The sequence below is a fragment of the Rhamphochromis sp. 'chilingali' genome (assembly GCF_963969265.1).
Source record: "Rhamphochromis sp. 'chilingali' genome assembly, chromosome: 7".
NCBI classification, from domain to species: Eukaryota; Metazoa; Chordata; class Actinopteri; order Cichliformes; family Cichlidae; genus Rhamphochromis; species Rhamphochromis sp. 'chilingali'.
Genome location: NC_137934.1, coordinates 29355973 through 29374476, shown reverse-complemented (window position 1 = coordinate 29374476; position 18504 = coordinate 29355973). Strand labels below are relative to the sequence as shown.

The 18504-nt window shown below is 41.3% G+C and overlaps 1 protein-coding gene across 1 annotated transcript in view; it reads left to right on the top strand.

Moving 5' to 3' along the window:
- Window positions 1-18504, top strand: part of LOC308399221 (carboxyl-terminal PDZ ligand of neuronal nitric oxide synthase protein-like) — a 247076-nt gene that overhangs the window by 182509 nt on the left and 46063 nt on the right. The window contains 2 exon segments of the mRNA XM_080886336.1: window positions 11060-11225; window positions 14567-14743. Coding sequence (XP_080742462.1) covers window positions 11060-11225; window positions 14567-14743 — 343 coding nt within the window.

Below are 18504 nucleotides of genomic sequence, written 5' to 3'. Positions count from 1 at the left end.
GTGCAAAGTGCTGAGCCCCAAATTGCCCCGATAGACCCAGTGTGTGCTATGTGGGTGACACAAATACCATATAAACCCTGTTTAATCATTTAGTTTGAAAAGAATCAACTGCACTAAGCTTGTTTTGTTTTAATGTTATTGTCACAGTCCTTTGGGCTGATTTCGGCACATGCTGTTTGGAGACCCAACAGCAGAACAAGTGCTGAGAAGTTTGAAAGGTAATCATGTTCTTATGGTTTTAATTTTTCTGCCACAGATTAATTAAGAAAATGTGAAAAATCGGTGCTGCCAACTTCGCCGGAATGCAGAATTAGGTGTCTTGTCTGTCAAAACTTCCTGACGGAGAGTCCTCCCACACTCCCTCCCAACCATTAGCTTCCTATTTATACTTGAGGAAATAAGATAGTGATTTAATATCCTCAGACTCTATTAATCAATCCACTGATTAAAAGAGAAAATGAATCTGCATCTGTTTTGAGAAATGATTCAGTCATGTTTTGAAGCAAATTTGTGTCAGCGTCTTTAAAGTAATATCCTCTGTTTCCAGCTTTGGAAGCTGAAATTAATAGAGGTTTGGAACAGAGACAAATCTGAGCATGTGATCAAAATCAGCATGTTTATCTACACGAAAAATAAATGTGTCCATAATTTTCTTTCTATTTGTCCCACTGTTTGCATATCTTAGCTGTCCCAGCTGTATTGCAGAGTGATGGATAGAAGCAGCAGCGTTTTAATTTTTTTTTTGTCCCAGGTTATTATGGAAGAAATTACCATGAGGGGTGAAGAAGAGATTGCTTTCAGTGTGACCCCGTGTGCTGCTGAAAATAACGGTGACTTTGAGGTTTGACCAGGGAACTGGAAAAATATTCTCACAGTTGAACTGTGCCGCAGAGGTCACAGTAAATGGATGTAAATTAGTGAGCTAGCCAACACTAATCACAGCTCACTTAGAGATGAGTGGAAGTGGAGATGTTTAATGAAGTCTTGAAATCGAGGGAGATACGGTAGCTATCTGATTCAGGACAACTCGTATCTGCAGCTGCTGCTCAGCCGCTGCTTAATGGAATCTGACATCTGGCTTTTGGTCCTTTTAGCTTGTTTCAGAGCTTTTTCAGTCATTTCTTGCTTTCTTTGTCCTCTTTCGTGTCTTTCCCGCCACACACTGCTTTCAGTTTTTCATCTTCTTCCATTGCTCTTTCCTTTGCACATTTCCTTTCCTTCCATTCTGCCTCCATGTGTTTAGCACGTTCAGTTCTGCTGCCTCTCTTTCCCACACTGCTGCTTTTCTGGTTCTCCCTCACTCTGCCAAGCCCTATCTTGCCGTCTTACCCGCATTACAAGTATGCATGCATTTCTAATGATTTCTTTATCATTGCACCAGTAGAAATGATAATGTTCCCTTTAGTGCTCTCCTGCAATGAGATAAAAACAGAGGCGAACCAGTGCTGGAAGGGTTTCAGACACTTCCACATCAAAAAGCCCTAGCGTGGGTGGGCAGTGCCATACCGATAATCTGGTGTGAAGAGCACATCCTCGGCAACCAACCCTGTGAAGTCGCAGCACACAACCAACACATCTAATCCTCTTACACCACCACTGGGAGAGTCTCTGCGTCTCAGTCTGAAAGGGAAATTGTATCATTCAAGCAGTTTTTCTGTAATTTCTGCATTTCTACAACACTGGCCAATCTTAAATTATCGCCGTCTTTAATGAGGAATTTTACATAGCTGAAAATTTGCCTGGTTTAGAGGCTGGAAGTGCTTGGGTGAGTTGGTGAATGCATGTATTTGTGTTTGTATGAGATATCTGGCAGATTAAAGAATGGCTAATGTCCCATTCCTCTGCAAGAGAGATTTGCCTTCTCACATGCGCCCCTTTCAGGTAATGCTACAAAAATTCTGAGCTGCAGTGGATGTCTAGAAGCATCTTTACGTTAGACTCATTCAGCGACGTAATCAGTAGCGGTGGGTGGATCGATCCAAATATCTAAGGTATCGATACCAACTCTGGTATTGGTAATCCCATCGATACTGGCGCGATAGGATCGATACTTTGTTTGCTAAAAGGTGTGTTTTGTTGTATTAGCTAATTATTGTGAAACGTAATCACAGTGATTTAATGGTCGTTAATGATGGTTCATCTCATAAATCATGACACACCGCATAAGCACTTATAAGTTAAAAGTATTAGTATTAATCAGAGTTATTGTCAGCAGTAATGGCCCTGTATTTACTCGATAACATTTATTGCAGTATCGCACACCACTAGTTATCAGAGAATAATAAAAAGCAACCCAGTCTATGTGGGAGACATCTAGAGGTGGAGTGAAGTAGTGCATGTGAAAATAGCTAGTGTGGTAAGTTAGTAAATCCAGCTTCATGTAACTTGTGATGTGTGTTATTAGCAGGTATGTGTTCCAAATTTTGATCTTGTCACATGTATTCCTGGTGCCTGAATCTAAGCAGTGGATGAAAGTGAAAGCAGAGTGTATGAGAGTCAATTGGAGACTGCCTCAGCCAGACGACCACCTAATGAACTTTTTGTAGCAGCCGAGGAAATTCACTGCTCACTTCTTTGGTTTAGCAGGACGGATTGACTTTGTTTGAATGATGTTATAATGACCTAATAGTTGGAGCAGCCCACATACTGGTGATACGACTGGGATGGATAACAGGTGATGAAGGCTGTTCTTTGGGCCAGTAACGATGAAACTTTGAAGCAACAGAAAAACTGTAAACACTATGTTAATGAATCATTGATGTGTGACTTGGGATTAGAATAAAGTAAAACGGAAAGCCCTGTGGAATTCCTGCATGTTAACGTTAGTTAGAGACAGATGCTCTCCGCATTGTAAAGAGCAAACAATGGAAGGATGGAAAATAGGTACTGAGGTTTCACGTTGTTTTGAAAGTGGGAATGGGGAAGATCAAAACCGTCCTTGGGTGCCGTTCTGCTGGGAGACGGTTTTGAACAATAAAAGTAATAAAAAGACAGAGAGATGCTGCTCCATAATTAGAGATTTAACAAGACATTTTAGGTGCTTGAAGCGCCTTCACTTTCACGAAGCTGAGATAAGAGAGCAGAATGGATTGGGTAGCAGCAGGTTTACTACCAAGGGACCACCACAGTGAAGCACAAGTGGTGCACCTTTTAATTGGCTCTTTGTCTGAGTTCTGCTTTTAGAAAAACTTTTTACGCCTCTTCAAGGAACAGCAGCGTCATTGTTTCCAAAATACCGCGTTTGTGGTCCACAAGTGAATTGTCACTCTGTCAGGATTTCTGCCTGGCTGATTGTGCCCGTCCTTCCTTTGCTGAGCATTTACAAAGGAAATGCCAACCTGTTTGTTCATATATGTCACATTGCACCAGTTTGTGTGAGATTTGAGAACACTAACCTTTAAGCCAGTTTTCCATCCATTTAGCATTTTCTACAAACTGAATAGACTGTAACTACTTTGATAATTGTTCCATATATTACGCTAAAAAACTGATGGAACTATCGATCCATAAAAAGATTATTTCTTTTCCATTACTGGGAAGCATTGCACTTTCTGCCACTTCATTCATGCCTTTTCTTCTTTACTATGATTCATACACTGTCTGGTAATAGAGTAAGATTTCCTTCTCTTCTCTAATGGGCGTGGCTCTTCTGTAGGGTCCAGGACTGAGTTCAGATTCAGGGTGAACCCCTATTTCTAAGCAGGACAGGTAGCATTAAATTACTGCACTATAGCTTTCAGGCTTTAGTGACTCTGAACAGAACGTAATCTGCCTAGATTATTTTCCGCATTCACAGCCACTGTTCGGGGTAATTCGTTCCAGACTAATGCATTTCTGTTATCTGTTCTATGTGGAAAGAGGAGAAAAGTGAACAAGCAGCCTATAACTTTTGAGGAGTGGAGATATAAACATTATCTGTCACTTTTTTAATTTTACAAAAGGACAAAAACATGGCAGTAAAGTACAAACACACCAAATAACAGTCTGTTGCCACTAAAACGCATCGCCAAAGTTTCCATGCTAACACAAAGCTAGTAATATCAGGGCTCAGTATATGTTGACCCCAGCCAGGCTGGTCGTTTTCAACAGGCAACAGAAGGAGAGATGATTAAAGCCTCCATTTTTCCATGAAGTGCTCTTGGGGCTGGTTTTCACCAGCTTTGCTGTCAGGTTTGTGAAGCACTTGAACAGCAAAAGAAAGATCTTGCGTGTGTGTCCTTGTTAAGACAGGGATTTGTGCTGGGATGCGTGACAGTAGCCTAAAGCTTATATTGTTAACTGCTAATTATGTGGCAGTGCGTCTCAGACCATTTTATAGAGTAACATGAAAGTAATGCAGCAAGTAGGTTGACAAATGTCTCTTTCTTCGAGAAGTAAGTGTGTAGCTTATGCTGTGGCCACAGTGGGGAAAACAGTGTCTGGAGACTGCAGCACAGGAAAGATTATTGCAACTGTGTGGAATTAACTTGCGATCTTGTTGCCTTTGAAATGGTCACTTTAAAGATGGGGATCAGGTCTACGACTATTCGCAGTTAGTGACGGGGGTGCAAAGACAAGTTGATGAAACAGCAGAGACAGAGTCATCACTCGTCCGTCTGCCACCGAATGGGATCAAGTTGCCAATTGCATGCAATCTGTTTGAGAGAATACCTAGCTCCTGAGCTACACCCAGACCTTAGTGGCTAGAGTGTGATGTAATTGCAACAGGACAGCAATTTAACTGGAAAACAACATAGTTGCTAGGCAACCTTGCTTTTTGTATAAGAATATAACCAGAATACAATGAATTGGCAACCAGTTGAGTTGAGTCCCCTATAGCAAAGAGATACATCGGGAAATGATTTGCACTCAGCACAGATCGACTCTGACTGCAACGTGCCGATAATCTGTCCACATTCATAAGATGGAAAATATTTGCAAACCGTTTCCAATCTGCAAGTGAGTCGGAGTCAGGCTGTGAAAGTTTGGAGACAGGTTGCCTTCCACCAGGCAATCTGTGCAATCACCTTGCAATAAAAAATGACATCCTGAGCATGTTGGACACTCAATTTAGGGTAGACCAGTTAGTTGCCACAACTAGTCTGTTGCCAAAAGGCACAGTGCTAAATGAAGTCACTGTTCAACCACCGGTTTTGGGGGGTTAATGTTACTGCGCCATAAACACATTATTTTAAAAAATACTGTAATGACCCTAACAGTGTTCACCACAATATTGCCCACCAATTCAGTCAAAAATGGCCAAAGAAAATCTGTGAAAGAAGGGCAACACATAGGGTAAAAGATATTCACAGGTAGAGTGATAACACTGACTGTAATTACACATCTGCGAACTGGAAAATGTGTTCCATTATTCATAAATACTACCTGTGCTGCTTAAGTGACAGTTCACTTTAAGTATAACAATGGAAAGCAAATAGAACTAACTACAGGTGGCCAGACAGAAAGGCGCACCGCTGAACAAAAGGCAATAATCTTCGAGGTCAAGCCGTAGTAACTTAGGACTTGTTATCGTTCATCTTATCTATTTTCAATTTTATTTTTACATTTTATCTCTGGGAACAGTTGTGTTTTCAGAGAGTTTGCTGAATAAAGTTTAAGTTTAACCTTGTGTGGCCACTTCAGACATTTTTTTGATCAGATATCCAGATGATAAAGCTTAGCTTTGACTTTTAAAAGAAATTGTTTTTGTTCCTAGATTATTTGAATTATCTAATTTGTTCACTACAGCTTTTATATTGAATTATTCACTGTCCTTTTAGCAGCCACAGCAGCTCAGTGAGACATTTAACAATGGACAGCTTCAGAACAAATGTGACTCTTGTGGCCAAGGCCTCAGTATAAACCACAGAGGAGTGGCTGATGTGCTATTAGAGTTGTCAGCAGGGCAGCACAAGTCAGAGTCAAGCTCCTCTCTTCCATAGCTCAAGATGGGGTCCCATCTGCTGTAAATTAAACCACCGCAGTCATCATCAGGGTGTCTATCTTTACAAATGAGCTCTTCAGAGGCCGAACACAATCTGTAATCACCTCTGTTTGTTGAGGAGTACGGGGATAATGGAAGTAGATGACCGTCTTCCTTGACACTGTCTGGCCAGTGAATGTGGGAGAGGAGGAGGGATGGATCTCTCCACCCCACTGCCTCCTCATTAGAATGACAAAGGAGTGATGAGTCAGTCTAATGCAGAAAAGTAGCAAGGAGGAGTAAATGAGAAAACAGAAAACGACGCACAAAATATAGAACAGAGCCATAATAAGAGAACAGAGCCAATTTTCCATAAAATGACAATATCTCTGTGTAAAAGAACCTGCAGATCAGGTTCTGCTTTTTTCTGTCTTATCGCTTAAACCAGGATTAGACAGGGAGTCACTCCTCATGGCCTCACATGTCAAAACACTCAACTTTACAACAGAAATAACTAGACAATTACATAAAATTAACAATAAGTTAAAGGGACTAAAACAGTGGGAAGCATTGTAGGACATGTCCATAATACCTCTCCTAGTAGGCCTCCAGGACACATCATTATCAGGTGCCTGAACCACCTCAGTTGGCTCCTTTTGCTGTAGTCCCTCTCGAATGATCGAGCTTTCCCCCCCCCCCCCCGTCTCTAAGTGAGAGCCCAGCCACTCTTCAAAGAAACTTCTTTCTGCAGCCTCAATCTTTCAGTCACTACCCAAAGCTCATGACCATAAGTGATGGTTAATTTATGTGTTAGTTTGATTAGCAGCAACAGTAACCATTAACAAAGTATGACTGCCATCGATGACCAAAAAGCTATCACTTGGTCAGATGTTGGAGCATCTGCAAAAAGTTAGCTAAAAATGTTTTTCTGTCATGACAAGCAAGAATTAAAGTTAGACAAAATATTATAAAGGACCTCGGTACATGAGCTTGTTGTGTTCTCATTAAAGCCTGCAACACGAGCACTGCAAATGCAATAGTGAATAGAGGATTTTTCTGTAGTGCATAGCTGTGTTTCATAGGGGCTAGAATGGCCTTGGTACATTGTTCCAACTCTGATTACAGTTTGTTTTGTAGAGTTTTTTCCTTCCTTTCTTTGACACGTGGAGGCATTGACGTCAACAGCCAAGAGCCTTCGTGCTACCACGGTAACAAGTGCTGCGCTACCGCATCAAGCTCAAATTAGAAGCTAAGGAGTGATTAGGAGTTTCAGTAACTTGCACCTCCACATGAGGCCCTGTCATTCACACTGCTCTGAAAATACACCGTGAGCCCTTCACCCCAGCTGGTTTCCTAGGATTGTAAGGGAAACGGCTTGTAATCACTTTGGTATTGATTAAGCTTCTTACATGTACACTGACAAGAAGCTATTAAAAAGGCAAGAAACCACGTAACTGTCACTGTTTAACATTAAAACGTTTTCCACGTCCGTGCAGAATTTTTGGGTAAAAGGATGTTTCACCCTTTTTTTTGTTCGGCTCCTTTTTGCCTGTTAAACAGCCGATGTTTGAAGCACCGCTGGACCATGTTCAAACTCCAGAGTTAAGCTTAATCAAATTATTGAGAGCCACGTCGCCTCTGCTGTCAGAAAATCATTAATAAGTGGTCTCCTTTAACACACTGGGCCTCTTCTGAACCATTCTTGTGATTTGAAACCTTGAGAATTTCTCCTTTGAAACTGTTTAAAGCAAATACGTGCTCAGGATAGGAGATGGCAGAACAGGGTGGGAGGTGGGACCAACATTTGATTTGGAGAGTACTTTGAAGTCAGAACGGAGAGTCATTGCTGCTATAAAAGCTATGAGAGTGTGTGTGTGCGGACATCTGTGCACCGACTGAACAGTTTCTTTCTCCCCTTCCTCTCCTTTTATATCCCCGATTCAAAGTGTAAAAGAAGTTGAGCCGTTCAGTCTTAAATTGAAATCGAGTGTGTGCTTTAATCTCGCGGGCCACAGCAGGCTGTTGCATTAAGGTTACATGAGGATCAGAGCTGCCAAACGAGCACCATTCGTCTTGTAATAAAAGATAAAGCCGCTGTAATTACAGCACAAAGAGGTTGCATCTATCACTAATGTTCTGTCTGGGTGTTTTTTTTTTCTTTTAAACTTTTAGATAATGTAATAGAAGGTGATCAAGTATCAGAAAGTAGAGTCAAAGCTGGAATATTTCATCATGCTTAATTAGCTAAAAAAGTAATAAAATTTGTCTGAAACTGGTAAAAAAGTAAACAAAAAAAACTGCCCATCACAGTTTCCCACATCTAAAGGCGACATGTTTCAAATTACTAACTGATTCCACATGTAGGAAGCAAGTAAGGTTTATTTATATTGTGTTTTCCAGTATAAAATGACATACACCAGTTAAAAGAGTATAAATGGATCAAAGTAAATAAAAGAAAGCCTGCACAGGTGGGTTTTAAGCTTCTTTTGAAAAGTGCCAGCAGTCTCCACAAATCTCCAGTCCAACGGAAGCAAAGTCCACATCCTGGGAGCCGGAAATTCAAAAGCACCGTCTCCTTTTGTCTTTGATCTGGACCCAGGTGCCACCAACAAACATCAGTCAGCTGGCCTAGTAGTGGCGTATGGATGTAAATGTTAACAGCAATATAAAGAGGAATGTGACCAATGAAGAGCTCTGAAAGTGGTCACCAAAATCTTAAACTGAAAACAACTTTACAATCCCCAAAGATTTTCGCTGATTACTTCATTTGCTTCTGACTGAAAAACGCTCAGATGATTTAGTTGGTTTGCTGTTTTATTCTTCTTTCCCTCTGCAACTTTAATTAATGAAAACACTGAAAATATGGTGCGATCGATCAATCGCTGCCATCTCCTAAGCTCACATCCTCTGAGCCTCTCATCTCACAATCGGCGTAGTTACTAGAAGATGGCCCACACTCGAGCTACATTCCCCACATAACTGGAGACAAATCCACTTTGTATTTAGGCTCAAAGTTCATATTGTATTTCATGAGAGTATATTTTAATTACAAGAATTTTATCCACGTTTCTCTCATCTGTGATAAAACCCAAGCTCTCAGTGGAAATAATAATCCATCGTTTTTGTTTTTGTTGTAGTTTTTTTATATGGTCTAAAATTCAACCCAGTTTATAAACAAAACGGTGCCAAAATACAGGGGGGAAAAAAGATACAACTGAATACATAAAAGCAGAGAGCCCACTGATGAAAGCAACACAGTGTTGATCTGGCATTTTTAATACTTTTGTATGGTATTATATTCTGCCAGACCAAAGGCGATTGTTTTGCAGATTTATACATTCATAAACGAGTCAGTTAAACTTATGGGATATTGTTGTTAATCACTCAAGCTGCTTTGGTGTTAATGAAATGAACAACATGTGCAGCAACAATGAGACAACCCTCGAACCAGGAATGGTTTTAAAGGTGGCGGCCACTGATGTTTTTTTTCTTCCTCATCTTTTTTGACTAGTTTTGACTAATTCTATAGTTTTACATTTGGCTAGGGTTAGTGTCATTACTGGGAGCATCACGCAATACCTGGACCCTACAGAGGTTGTGCAACTCCTCCAGGATGGCACATCAATATGTGTCATTGCTAGACGGTTTGCTGTGTCTCCTAACAGTCTCAGGAGCACGGAAGAGATTCCAAGAGACAAACAGGTACCCTAGGAGAACTGGACAGGGCCGTAGAAAATCCTTAACGCATCAGCAGGACCAGTATCTGCCCTTTTGTGCAAGAGGAACAGGATGAGCACTGCCAGAGCTACAAAACGTGGAAAACATTACCCTGCCTGCAACATCGTTCATTAGGAATGTTTTGGTGGTGGATCAGTGATGGTCTGGAAAGACATATCCACAGAGGGATATCGAGACCTCTACAGGTTAGCCAGCGGCACCCTGACTGCCATTAGGTACTGGTGCACTGGTGCAGTGGGCCATGGGTTCCTCCTGGTTCATGTCAATGATCAGCCTCATGTGGTGAGGGTATGCAGGCAGTTCCTGGAGGATGAAGGTATTAATGCTACTGACTGGCCCACACATGCTTGCCTGACCTAAATCCAATAGAACACCTCTGGGATGTTATGTTTCGGACCACCTGCAAAATGGACTAACCTGCCACATCATTTTATCGCTTTTCATGCCTGTCTTTGAATCTGTAGGGTGATCATTTTCGTTTCCATCAAACAATGTGTCGCCCTTTCATTCACCTTACACTCGATATAAGTGTAGATATGCAGCATGATTTATTTTATTTTCAATATTGAGATCTGATGTGTTTTCAGAGTTCGTTTAAGTTTTTCAAGCAGTATATTTAATTTGAGTCCACTCTTTTCCAGGGTAATTAAAATGAACTTGTATGTGACATGAGGACAAAATATACCACAAAACAAAAAAGGATTCAGTCTCAGATGTAGTCGGGCTTCTTTTCATGTGTGCCTAGTGTTTTAGAGCCAGATGTCATGCTTGATACTTGCAGTGACTGCACATTCAGATGCTGATAGAAATCTGTCCACCCTGTCTCTTAAGCTGTTACCCTCGTGGTGTTTGACTGATTCTAGTTTTCTTGTTGAGCTCAGACTCAGTGGTTTCTGTGTTGGGGGAAGGAGATGCATCAACATTTTGTTTCGCTCTCTTTGGCTTGTCAAATCTCTCAGCCTCTTCCTCTGACTGTCATTACTTTTCTCGCTCCTGGAAAACTGCTTAGACATTTTAAAAAAAAAAAGGAAAAAGGAAAAAAAGGCAGATGCGTTACTATGACAACAACCTTGAGTCACGTCATTAGCTTCAGAAAAGCTGCAACACGGACCCATTCAAAGCATGTAAATGAACTTTTTGTATTTTCTTGTTGCCATTAAAGAAATATTTGCGGCAAACAGCACGCACCGCTGATTTCTCAGATGAGAAAAGTGTGTTGGTAAGGTCAGCACAGTTTGGCCTTGGTCTTCACACAGACTGGGATGAGGTGCATTGTTTTGTTTGGGGAATTCAGATAAGAGGAGCAACCTGGGAAAAAATGTTTCTGTGAGCTGGATTAGGTTTGCCTCGCTCATTACAGAGAATCCCTTTCTCCCTGCTTGTCAACAGACTCTTGACCCCTCACATCTTCTGTTGCAGGTCCATCTCTTGAAGGACCAGCTGAGTGCAGAGGCCACGGCTCGGCTGGAGGCCCAGGCTCGCGTCCACCAGCTGCTCCTCCAGAACAAAGACCTGCTGCAGCACATCTCTCTGCTGGTTAAACAGATCCAGGAACTGGAGACCAAAATGTCTGGACCAAATTCCAGTGAGTGGACCTATAGACATGCATACTGTATAATACACTTTAGATAAATAGAGATGTTCTGATGATATAAAAGTGCTCACACATCTACTGAATGTACAGGGCAAGAGTAGACAGGTTGCACCGGGCAAGTGTGTAAATTGTGACCTGCATCAGCCTCTGCTGGCAGTCAGTAGGAAATGGGATGTAGTTTGTAGTTCTTGCTTGAGGAAAAGACACATCACCTAAAGCAAGATGTGTCAAGCATAAGGCCCGAGGGCAAAAATCAGCCTGGCAGAGACTTCAGTCTGTTTGACCGGACAGCTTTGGAAAATGTGATGCTCCCTCAACTTGTTCTGTAAATTTAGGCAATTATATCTCAGAGCTTAAGCCCAAACAGCCGTAGCAACAGATTTCTGTTTTACTAGAGCACCATTTCTTTGTCTGACCTACTCAACATTAACATGGGCTGTAAGTGTGTGAACATAATGTGCAGTGCCTTTGACATCTCTGATCTAGATGATAGGCTGCAAAAACACAGCACAAGGGAGCTTTTTGGTTTCAATTCGGTTTTGGCCCTTACACAAAATGTAACTTTAATTCTTTAACTATAACAAGGCAGACTCATCCTTCAGATGTGTCCATGAAAATAGTTCTTTGCATTATAGTATCTTATTAATGCATTAATTGCTGACGCTTCAGACTGCTGTGTTGTTCTTTGAGCTCAAGTCTTCGTTTTCATAAAGTTTCACTGATTATTTTTAACAGGCTTTGGATGTTTCTCACTGATAGAGAATAATCAGCATGCACACACTGCAAACATATACTACAAAATAAGCATATTTAAGTTTCAATATAATTCTAAAATATATAGAGACCTTAAAGTATTTAACAATAGTTATAAAACGCAATATACATATAGAATGTAATAGGAAAAAAATGGTAAATGACCAGTTTTTCATTAAAACTGTCAAAGACTTTTACTCCCAGGAAGTAAAAGGAAGTAAAAGGTTCCTGCTTTTAGTCTGTTTCCGCTTTCTTTTAAAGACTTGATCTTTTAAAGACATTAGCTGGAGGGGGTTTATATTTATCTGGCCATGCACAATTTTACTTGCACATTATTTCATGTATTTTGTGGGCTATAGATCTAAATTATTTATTATATAGTTTTATATTATTTTTATATAGTATATATTTTTTCCAGTAAGTAAAGGAAATATTACGTTTTCAGGTATTGGAAGTGGGAATTTTCTTATTCCCAGTTAGAATTTTGATCTGGAAGGTTCCTTCTGATTCTTTACTCAGAAAGTCGGAGCAGCCCCACCAATCCTGAGTTAACAGTCCAAGATGGTGGCGGTAAACGGCACTAAAACTGTAAACTGTGAGGCAGCAGTGCTAGCCACTGATCCACTGTGATTAAAAGACAAACATAAAATTAACACAGTAGTAATCTATATGATAAATAATAATTGTAATACCTCCATAGTTGATTCATTTTTACCCCTCAGCTGTAAAAGGCTCATAGGATATTGGCGCGTTAACTCAAGTTTGTGAATTCGATAACCCGAAAACGAGGCAACGTAGGAATTTCAAATTAACAGTATATGTTTATTTACTAAAGATCTTTTATTCTGTACTGCCACTGTTGTGTATGCACTCTTGTGACTCACAAAATAAGCCACATCCAGAGCACTGACCAGGCTCTGTCCATGAACGTGCTGCTGTGGTGTTCTTAAGCACAAAAAACATGCATTATGTTGTATTGTTAGTGATGCATAAATCGCTCTACCTTTCCAAAAGCCGAAGCAAATCCTGTTTTTCCTCACATTTCCAGCTATCCTACCAGAACGCACAAACTTACTCCTGATTTGAGTTCGGTCACACCAAAGGTGCCGTGACAAACAAGCAAATGTACAATGACAGTGACGAGAAAAAGTGAAAAATAGGCATGAAGGAGGCAGAAAAAAGGCATTAGTAATTCTACATCACACTCTAGGTCAACACACATCACTGTCAGACATGCAGAGCAGACGTCCAGCAACACACGGCGCACAAAAGCATTAAAACGCAGACGTGTCCAGTATAAGATGTCCTTTCCATGTCTCCCCCCTCACTACCACACAATTTTAGTCATCAATTTCATCTGCTGTTGAGACTGTGTGTGTGTGTGTGTGTGTGTGTGTGTGTGTGTGTGTGTGTGTGTGTGTGTGTGTGTGTGTGTGTGTGTGTTCCAGTCTAGCTATCTTTGTGAGGACCGAAATCTGCATTCTACTATACTTGTAAGAACCAACAGTAACTTGTGAGGACACACACACTGGTCCTCACAAGTTTGAAGGCTTTTTTGAGGCTCAAAATGTGGTTTTAGTGTCAGGGTTACAATTAGGTTATGGTTAGGTTTAGTTACCCTAGGGTTAGGGTTAGGCATTCGTTTTTAATGGTTAGGGTTAATGGGAAACCATTATGTCAATGAAGGTCCTCACTAAGTTAGCTTCTCCAGCAAATATGTGATGCCATCAGGTGAATATAGGTCAAAATCTCTAAGGAATAATCCCAACGCCTGGCTGAATCCATTAAAAAAGTGATCCTCTTCAGAGCCTTCTGGCTGGGCAAAGGAGCAGCAGTGGCAGACAGTTCCTCTCAGTGTGCTGAGCAGTTCAAGAGGTCCTTTATCCCACTGTAATAAGACTTTTTAAACACCCTCCGTGTGTGTCTGTGTGTGTGACAAAAAATACATCCCCTAAAAAACAAACCAAAAAAACCAAACAAACATACAGTATATGTAGCATAATCTAAAGCAGATTATACTGCAGAAGCAGTCTGAGAAGTTTTTGTAGATGTTTGATTGATGGAGTTGTTTAAACTCGAACACTGCAACTGCTGTGAACCCAAACAAGCTACTGCTACTGTCCTCTGCCAAGGAGTGAGTGAGTCATCCTTCATGTTTGTTCTGGGTTGGTATTGAAGACGTCTTTCTTTAATGCATCTCTTTCTCACTGTTCCAGCTCCAGGTCTGTGCTGTGTGCCCGTGAAGAACCCTGCTAAACCTGTTTCACTGAGCAGTCGTGATGATGATGAAATGCTTTGAAACATGTTGTTTTTTCTCCTCTGCTTATGCTGTACGAGCATGCACTGATTTATTGGTCACAGAGTGATTTATTTTGCTGGGAGTTGTAATCTTATATTCACCACAATTCACAGATATGTACGTCACATACATTTTATCTTCTGCCTGCAAAGGTGATGGCAGATTCATTTCAATCAAGGCTCATTTTTAAAAGTGGTTGAAAACATTTTATGTATCTCTGTTCTTCACTTTCCACCTTTTGCTTCACCTGAAATCTCCTTGCTTTATCTCCTCCATCCAGTGGGTTCCCAGGACAGTTTGTTGGAGATCACCTTCCGGTCTACAGTACCTCCGGTGATATGTGACCCCACGACACCTAAGCCTGAGGTGTCAGCCCTCAACCTGCACACATTTGGCAACAGCGACGGGACCAGCAATGCCTTCTCATCATCCAACGGGACCCTGGGAAGCCCACTAGGTAGGGACCAATGTCTACTCAAACTGGAGTGTTTCCGTTTCCTCCCGGGACCCCCGGGGCCTCCACCTCCTCGACTCCCCTCGCCTCCTCATCCGCTCAAGATTAACAGGCCAGAGATCAAAAGTCCAGAAGCGTCAGAGGGTCCAGTAAAGTCTTTGTCCTGCGACGTCAAATCTCTGGGCTGCCTGGAATTTGCAAGGTTTCGCGAGTCGGGTATTGCCTCGGAGTACGAGACAAACACGGACGACAGTGATGACAGGGAGGATGAGGATGAGGATGAGGATGAAGGGGAGGATGAGGACGAGGAAGACATGGAGATTTTTGGATGGGGAACAGATCAGGAGACAGTGAGGCTACTTAATGTTCTCAACAGACAGGGAACTCCTGACTGCCTGGGAGATGAAATAGCAGTGTAACACTTTAACCTGCCCCACCCCCCCATCCGGAGAATCCTATGGTGGCTTGTTTTGTTCACTTACTTAAAACTGCTGTGTGAGAGAGACATATATTGGATGTACACAACTACATAATCAAGGCTAACGTGAATTTACCAATCATATTTTTTTTAACCTGATGTTGTTGGCAGATTAAAGTTATGAGCTGTCCTCTAAGGCACATTCAGCTTGAACTTGAAGTGAATTTAAGATAACTATGGTGTCAGCTGTTTTTAGACGGACATAAGGCTTCTATGGGAAAACATAACCTTGTCCTGCATTCGAAGTCAGTATATTAAGTCACACTGGAGAAAACACTGCTGCCACGGTCTTTTGCCTCTGAAATGGTTGGCTTTAAGACCAGAGTAGGGCCTGCGATCATTCGTAGTGACTTGCCATTCTCAAAGCAACTTTTGGGTATTAAAACTGCAAAAACACTGAGTAAGTCTGCTTTCAGTCTGAGAGATGAGAATGAGGTTAATTTGACCATTATGCACAGTTTGGTCATAATGATGCTGCAGCAGTGTGAAAAGTTGCAAATCTGTTGTCCTCTACATAGAAATTCACGGGTTCGAGTCCGACCCACTGCACTTTCTTCTACTTTGCACATCTTCCTCTTCCTCTCTCTCCCTCCGCTTTCCTGTCACTCTTCACTGCTCTGTCCAATAAAGCAGAAAAAAGGCCAGAAATAAAATATTAATGAAATTCACACTAACTACTTGAATTCAGCTCATAAATTTGAAACACAAACTCAGAAATATGTCTGTGCAGTCAGAGTTGAACTGATGGGATGTCTTCCATCGGGACATGTGCTATCCCGATGGGATTAACAGTGGTGTCCCAGATGTAGAGGGCAGATAACTGATGGCTCTAAAACTGGACAACTCACAGGAAAACAGTCTAAATCAATTAATAAGGCCAGAGCATCAAATGTAAAAAGAAACCTAATTAAACTATTGTCCCTTTAAAAAAAGGACACATGTGGGCACAAACAAATTAATAGCAGAATGATAAATCAAAAATCATCGACAGCATGACATCAGAGAGGAGACCAAACAAGAACATGCCAAGCATTCTAAATTTTAGGTTTGTCAAACTTATCATCCTCATACAGGAGGCAAAAAAAACAAGTTCACACAGGGTAACAGGACATTTTGTTAGCTAGAGGTTATCACAAATCAGCTGTAAGCAAATAAAGTTTGATTATAGATAATTTGCTTCTAGTTCATGCTGAATTCGCCTTAAGAATAATAATCTGAGTTGGTCACGTACCCTTGGAAAACAAGAGTTTGAGCCTAATCTGTATGCACACTCATGCATATAGGGATGGGTATTGATAAGATTTTCACGATTCCGATTCCATTTTCGATTCTGTTTAACGATTCGATTCTTTATCGATTCTCTTGTCGATTCTTTTTTTAAAAAGGAGAACACTAAGGTCGATCAGCTTAGAACTTTGTTTTATATCTTCTCTTTGAACAAGATAGAAATTTAGGAGTAACATGGCCTTACAAACCCAACAGTGAGATAAGAGATCCACAGCCTACGGCTCTTCAATGGGGTGTCACAGGGTCCCCAGGAAAAAAAATTGTAAATGTAAAATAATAAAATAAATATTCACCTAAATGCACAGTAATGGCAGGTTTTGTAATAAGGCAGATCGCACTAACATAATATGCACTGTTAGTTGATTATTTACCTGCCGCATTAACGGGAGAGGACGTGCAAACGTTACCACTACTGCTGGGTTGAGATTCACGAGTCCGGAGCGGAATTAAAAACACGACATTCATTTAAGGTCATCGTGTGTTTTGTGAGCAAATGCTTTTGCATATTCGTAGCGTTTCCTCCCTTAAATGAAATATCTACTTTGCAAGTATTGCAAGTTGCCCTGTTGTCATCCGTTCTCGTAAAGTATAACCAAACTTTTTGACCGTTTGAGCCGCTTAGGCACCATGTTTCCTGCCAGGTAAATGACGCTCCGCAACGTGGTGACGTGATTCGGGGCGACTGGAATCGATAAGGGAATCGTTTGCAAAAACGGCAAACAACTCCAAGGATTGAAACAGTGGGAACCGGTTCTCAACAAGAACTGGGTTTCGATACCCATCCCTACATGCATATACTCTTATTTCTCTGAATCTGTTGCTCCTGTTTGCTTCCTTTTGTTTCCTGTTTTTTCATGACACACAGGCGTCCATCTATCAGACACACTCATCAGATTCAGACTCTTAAGTTTTCCCCTTTGGGTAAATTGAAGTTGTGATTCTGCGTGTACGCTGATGGTGTCATGGGGCTGTCAGGGTGTAACAGGAAATCAATCACTTGGCAAATGGAAGTTGTTTGAAAATGTACATATACAATAACTCCTCAAGGTTAGTTCAGGGGCAAGTGCTCACTCTGTCGACACGGACGGAGTAGCGATCATTCACGCTGACAGGAACAAGACAGAAGTGTTCGGGACTAAAGAGACCTGAGACTGACACGCTCTCGTCACAGCTGGAGTGAAAAGCGACTCTTCCTGTGATGAAGCACGAACAGTTGGGTCTAACTTTTGGAGGGACTTTGTTACTTTGGAAAGGGAAAGTCCTTTCTTCCTCTGTTCATAATTAATCAAAGACTATTTTTAGACAGAAATCTCTATCTACCTGTACAAACTTTGTTTTCTACACAGAAACTGTTGGAACTGCTCCATCCTTGACCCTCTTTTTTGTCTCTCACTGTTTGTCAACTTGGTAGTCAGAGCATGTTTGCACTCTTTTCAGCTGTCCACGCACATATCTCCCCACTTTTTAATTTATGTAAAGCTGGGATTAGTTGGACCTCGAGGAACGCTGTTTGTTTCTTTTATTCATCCGGTAAACAAAACCTCTTCCCGCGTGCCAGAACAGCGGCTCGCGGATGACAGCCAAGAGCGGTCCCGTTTGTTTTAACCCAGCTCTGTGTACCGGCCTCCAGGCACGAGTCAATATTAAAGTATTCGTTTTGTTTCGTGGGGAAAGCTACAGAGTTTTCATTTTTGTGTACCGTAGCCATAGTTTAACAGGACAGCCCTTCGCTCAGATCAGCGCAGACAGTCGTCCTTGGCAAAGGTAGACCTTGCAGAGATTTGAAGAGGAAGTGAGCCAAATCTCTAAGTGCTCAATATCTTTTTGCAAAGAGCTTTAGTCAGATTGGATTAAACCAGTAAACTGCCAGCCACTTGCCATCTGATTGTGTTTGTATTAAAAGATAACAAAGATCCTATCTGCTGTTTGTCTAAAGTTTGTTTGGATATTCGTGCCAAAGTGGTCGCACATGAGAACTAACTAGTGTTACCAGTAAAGA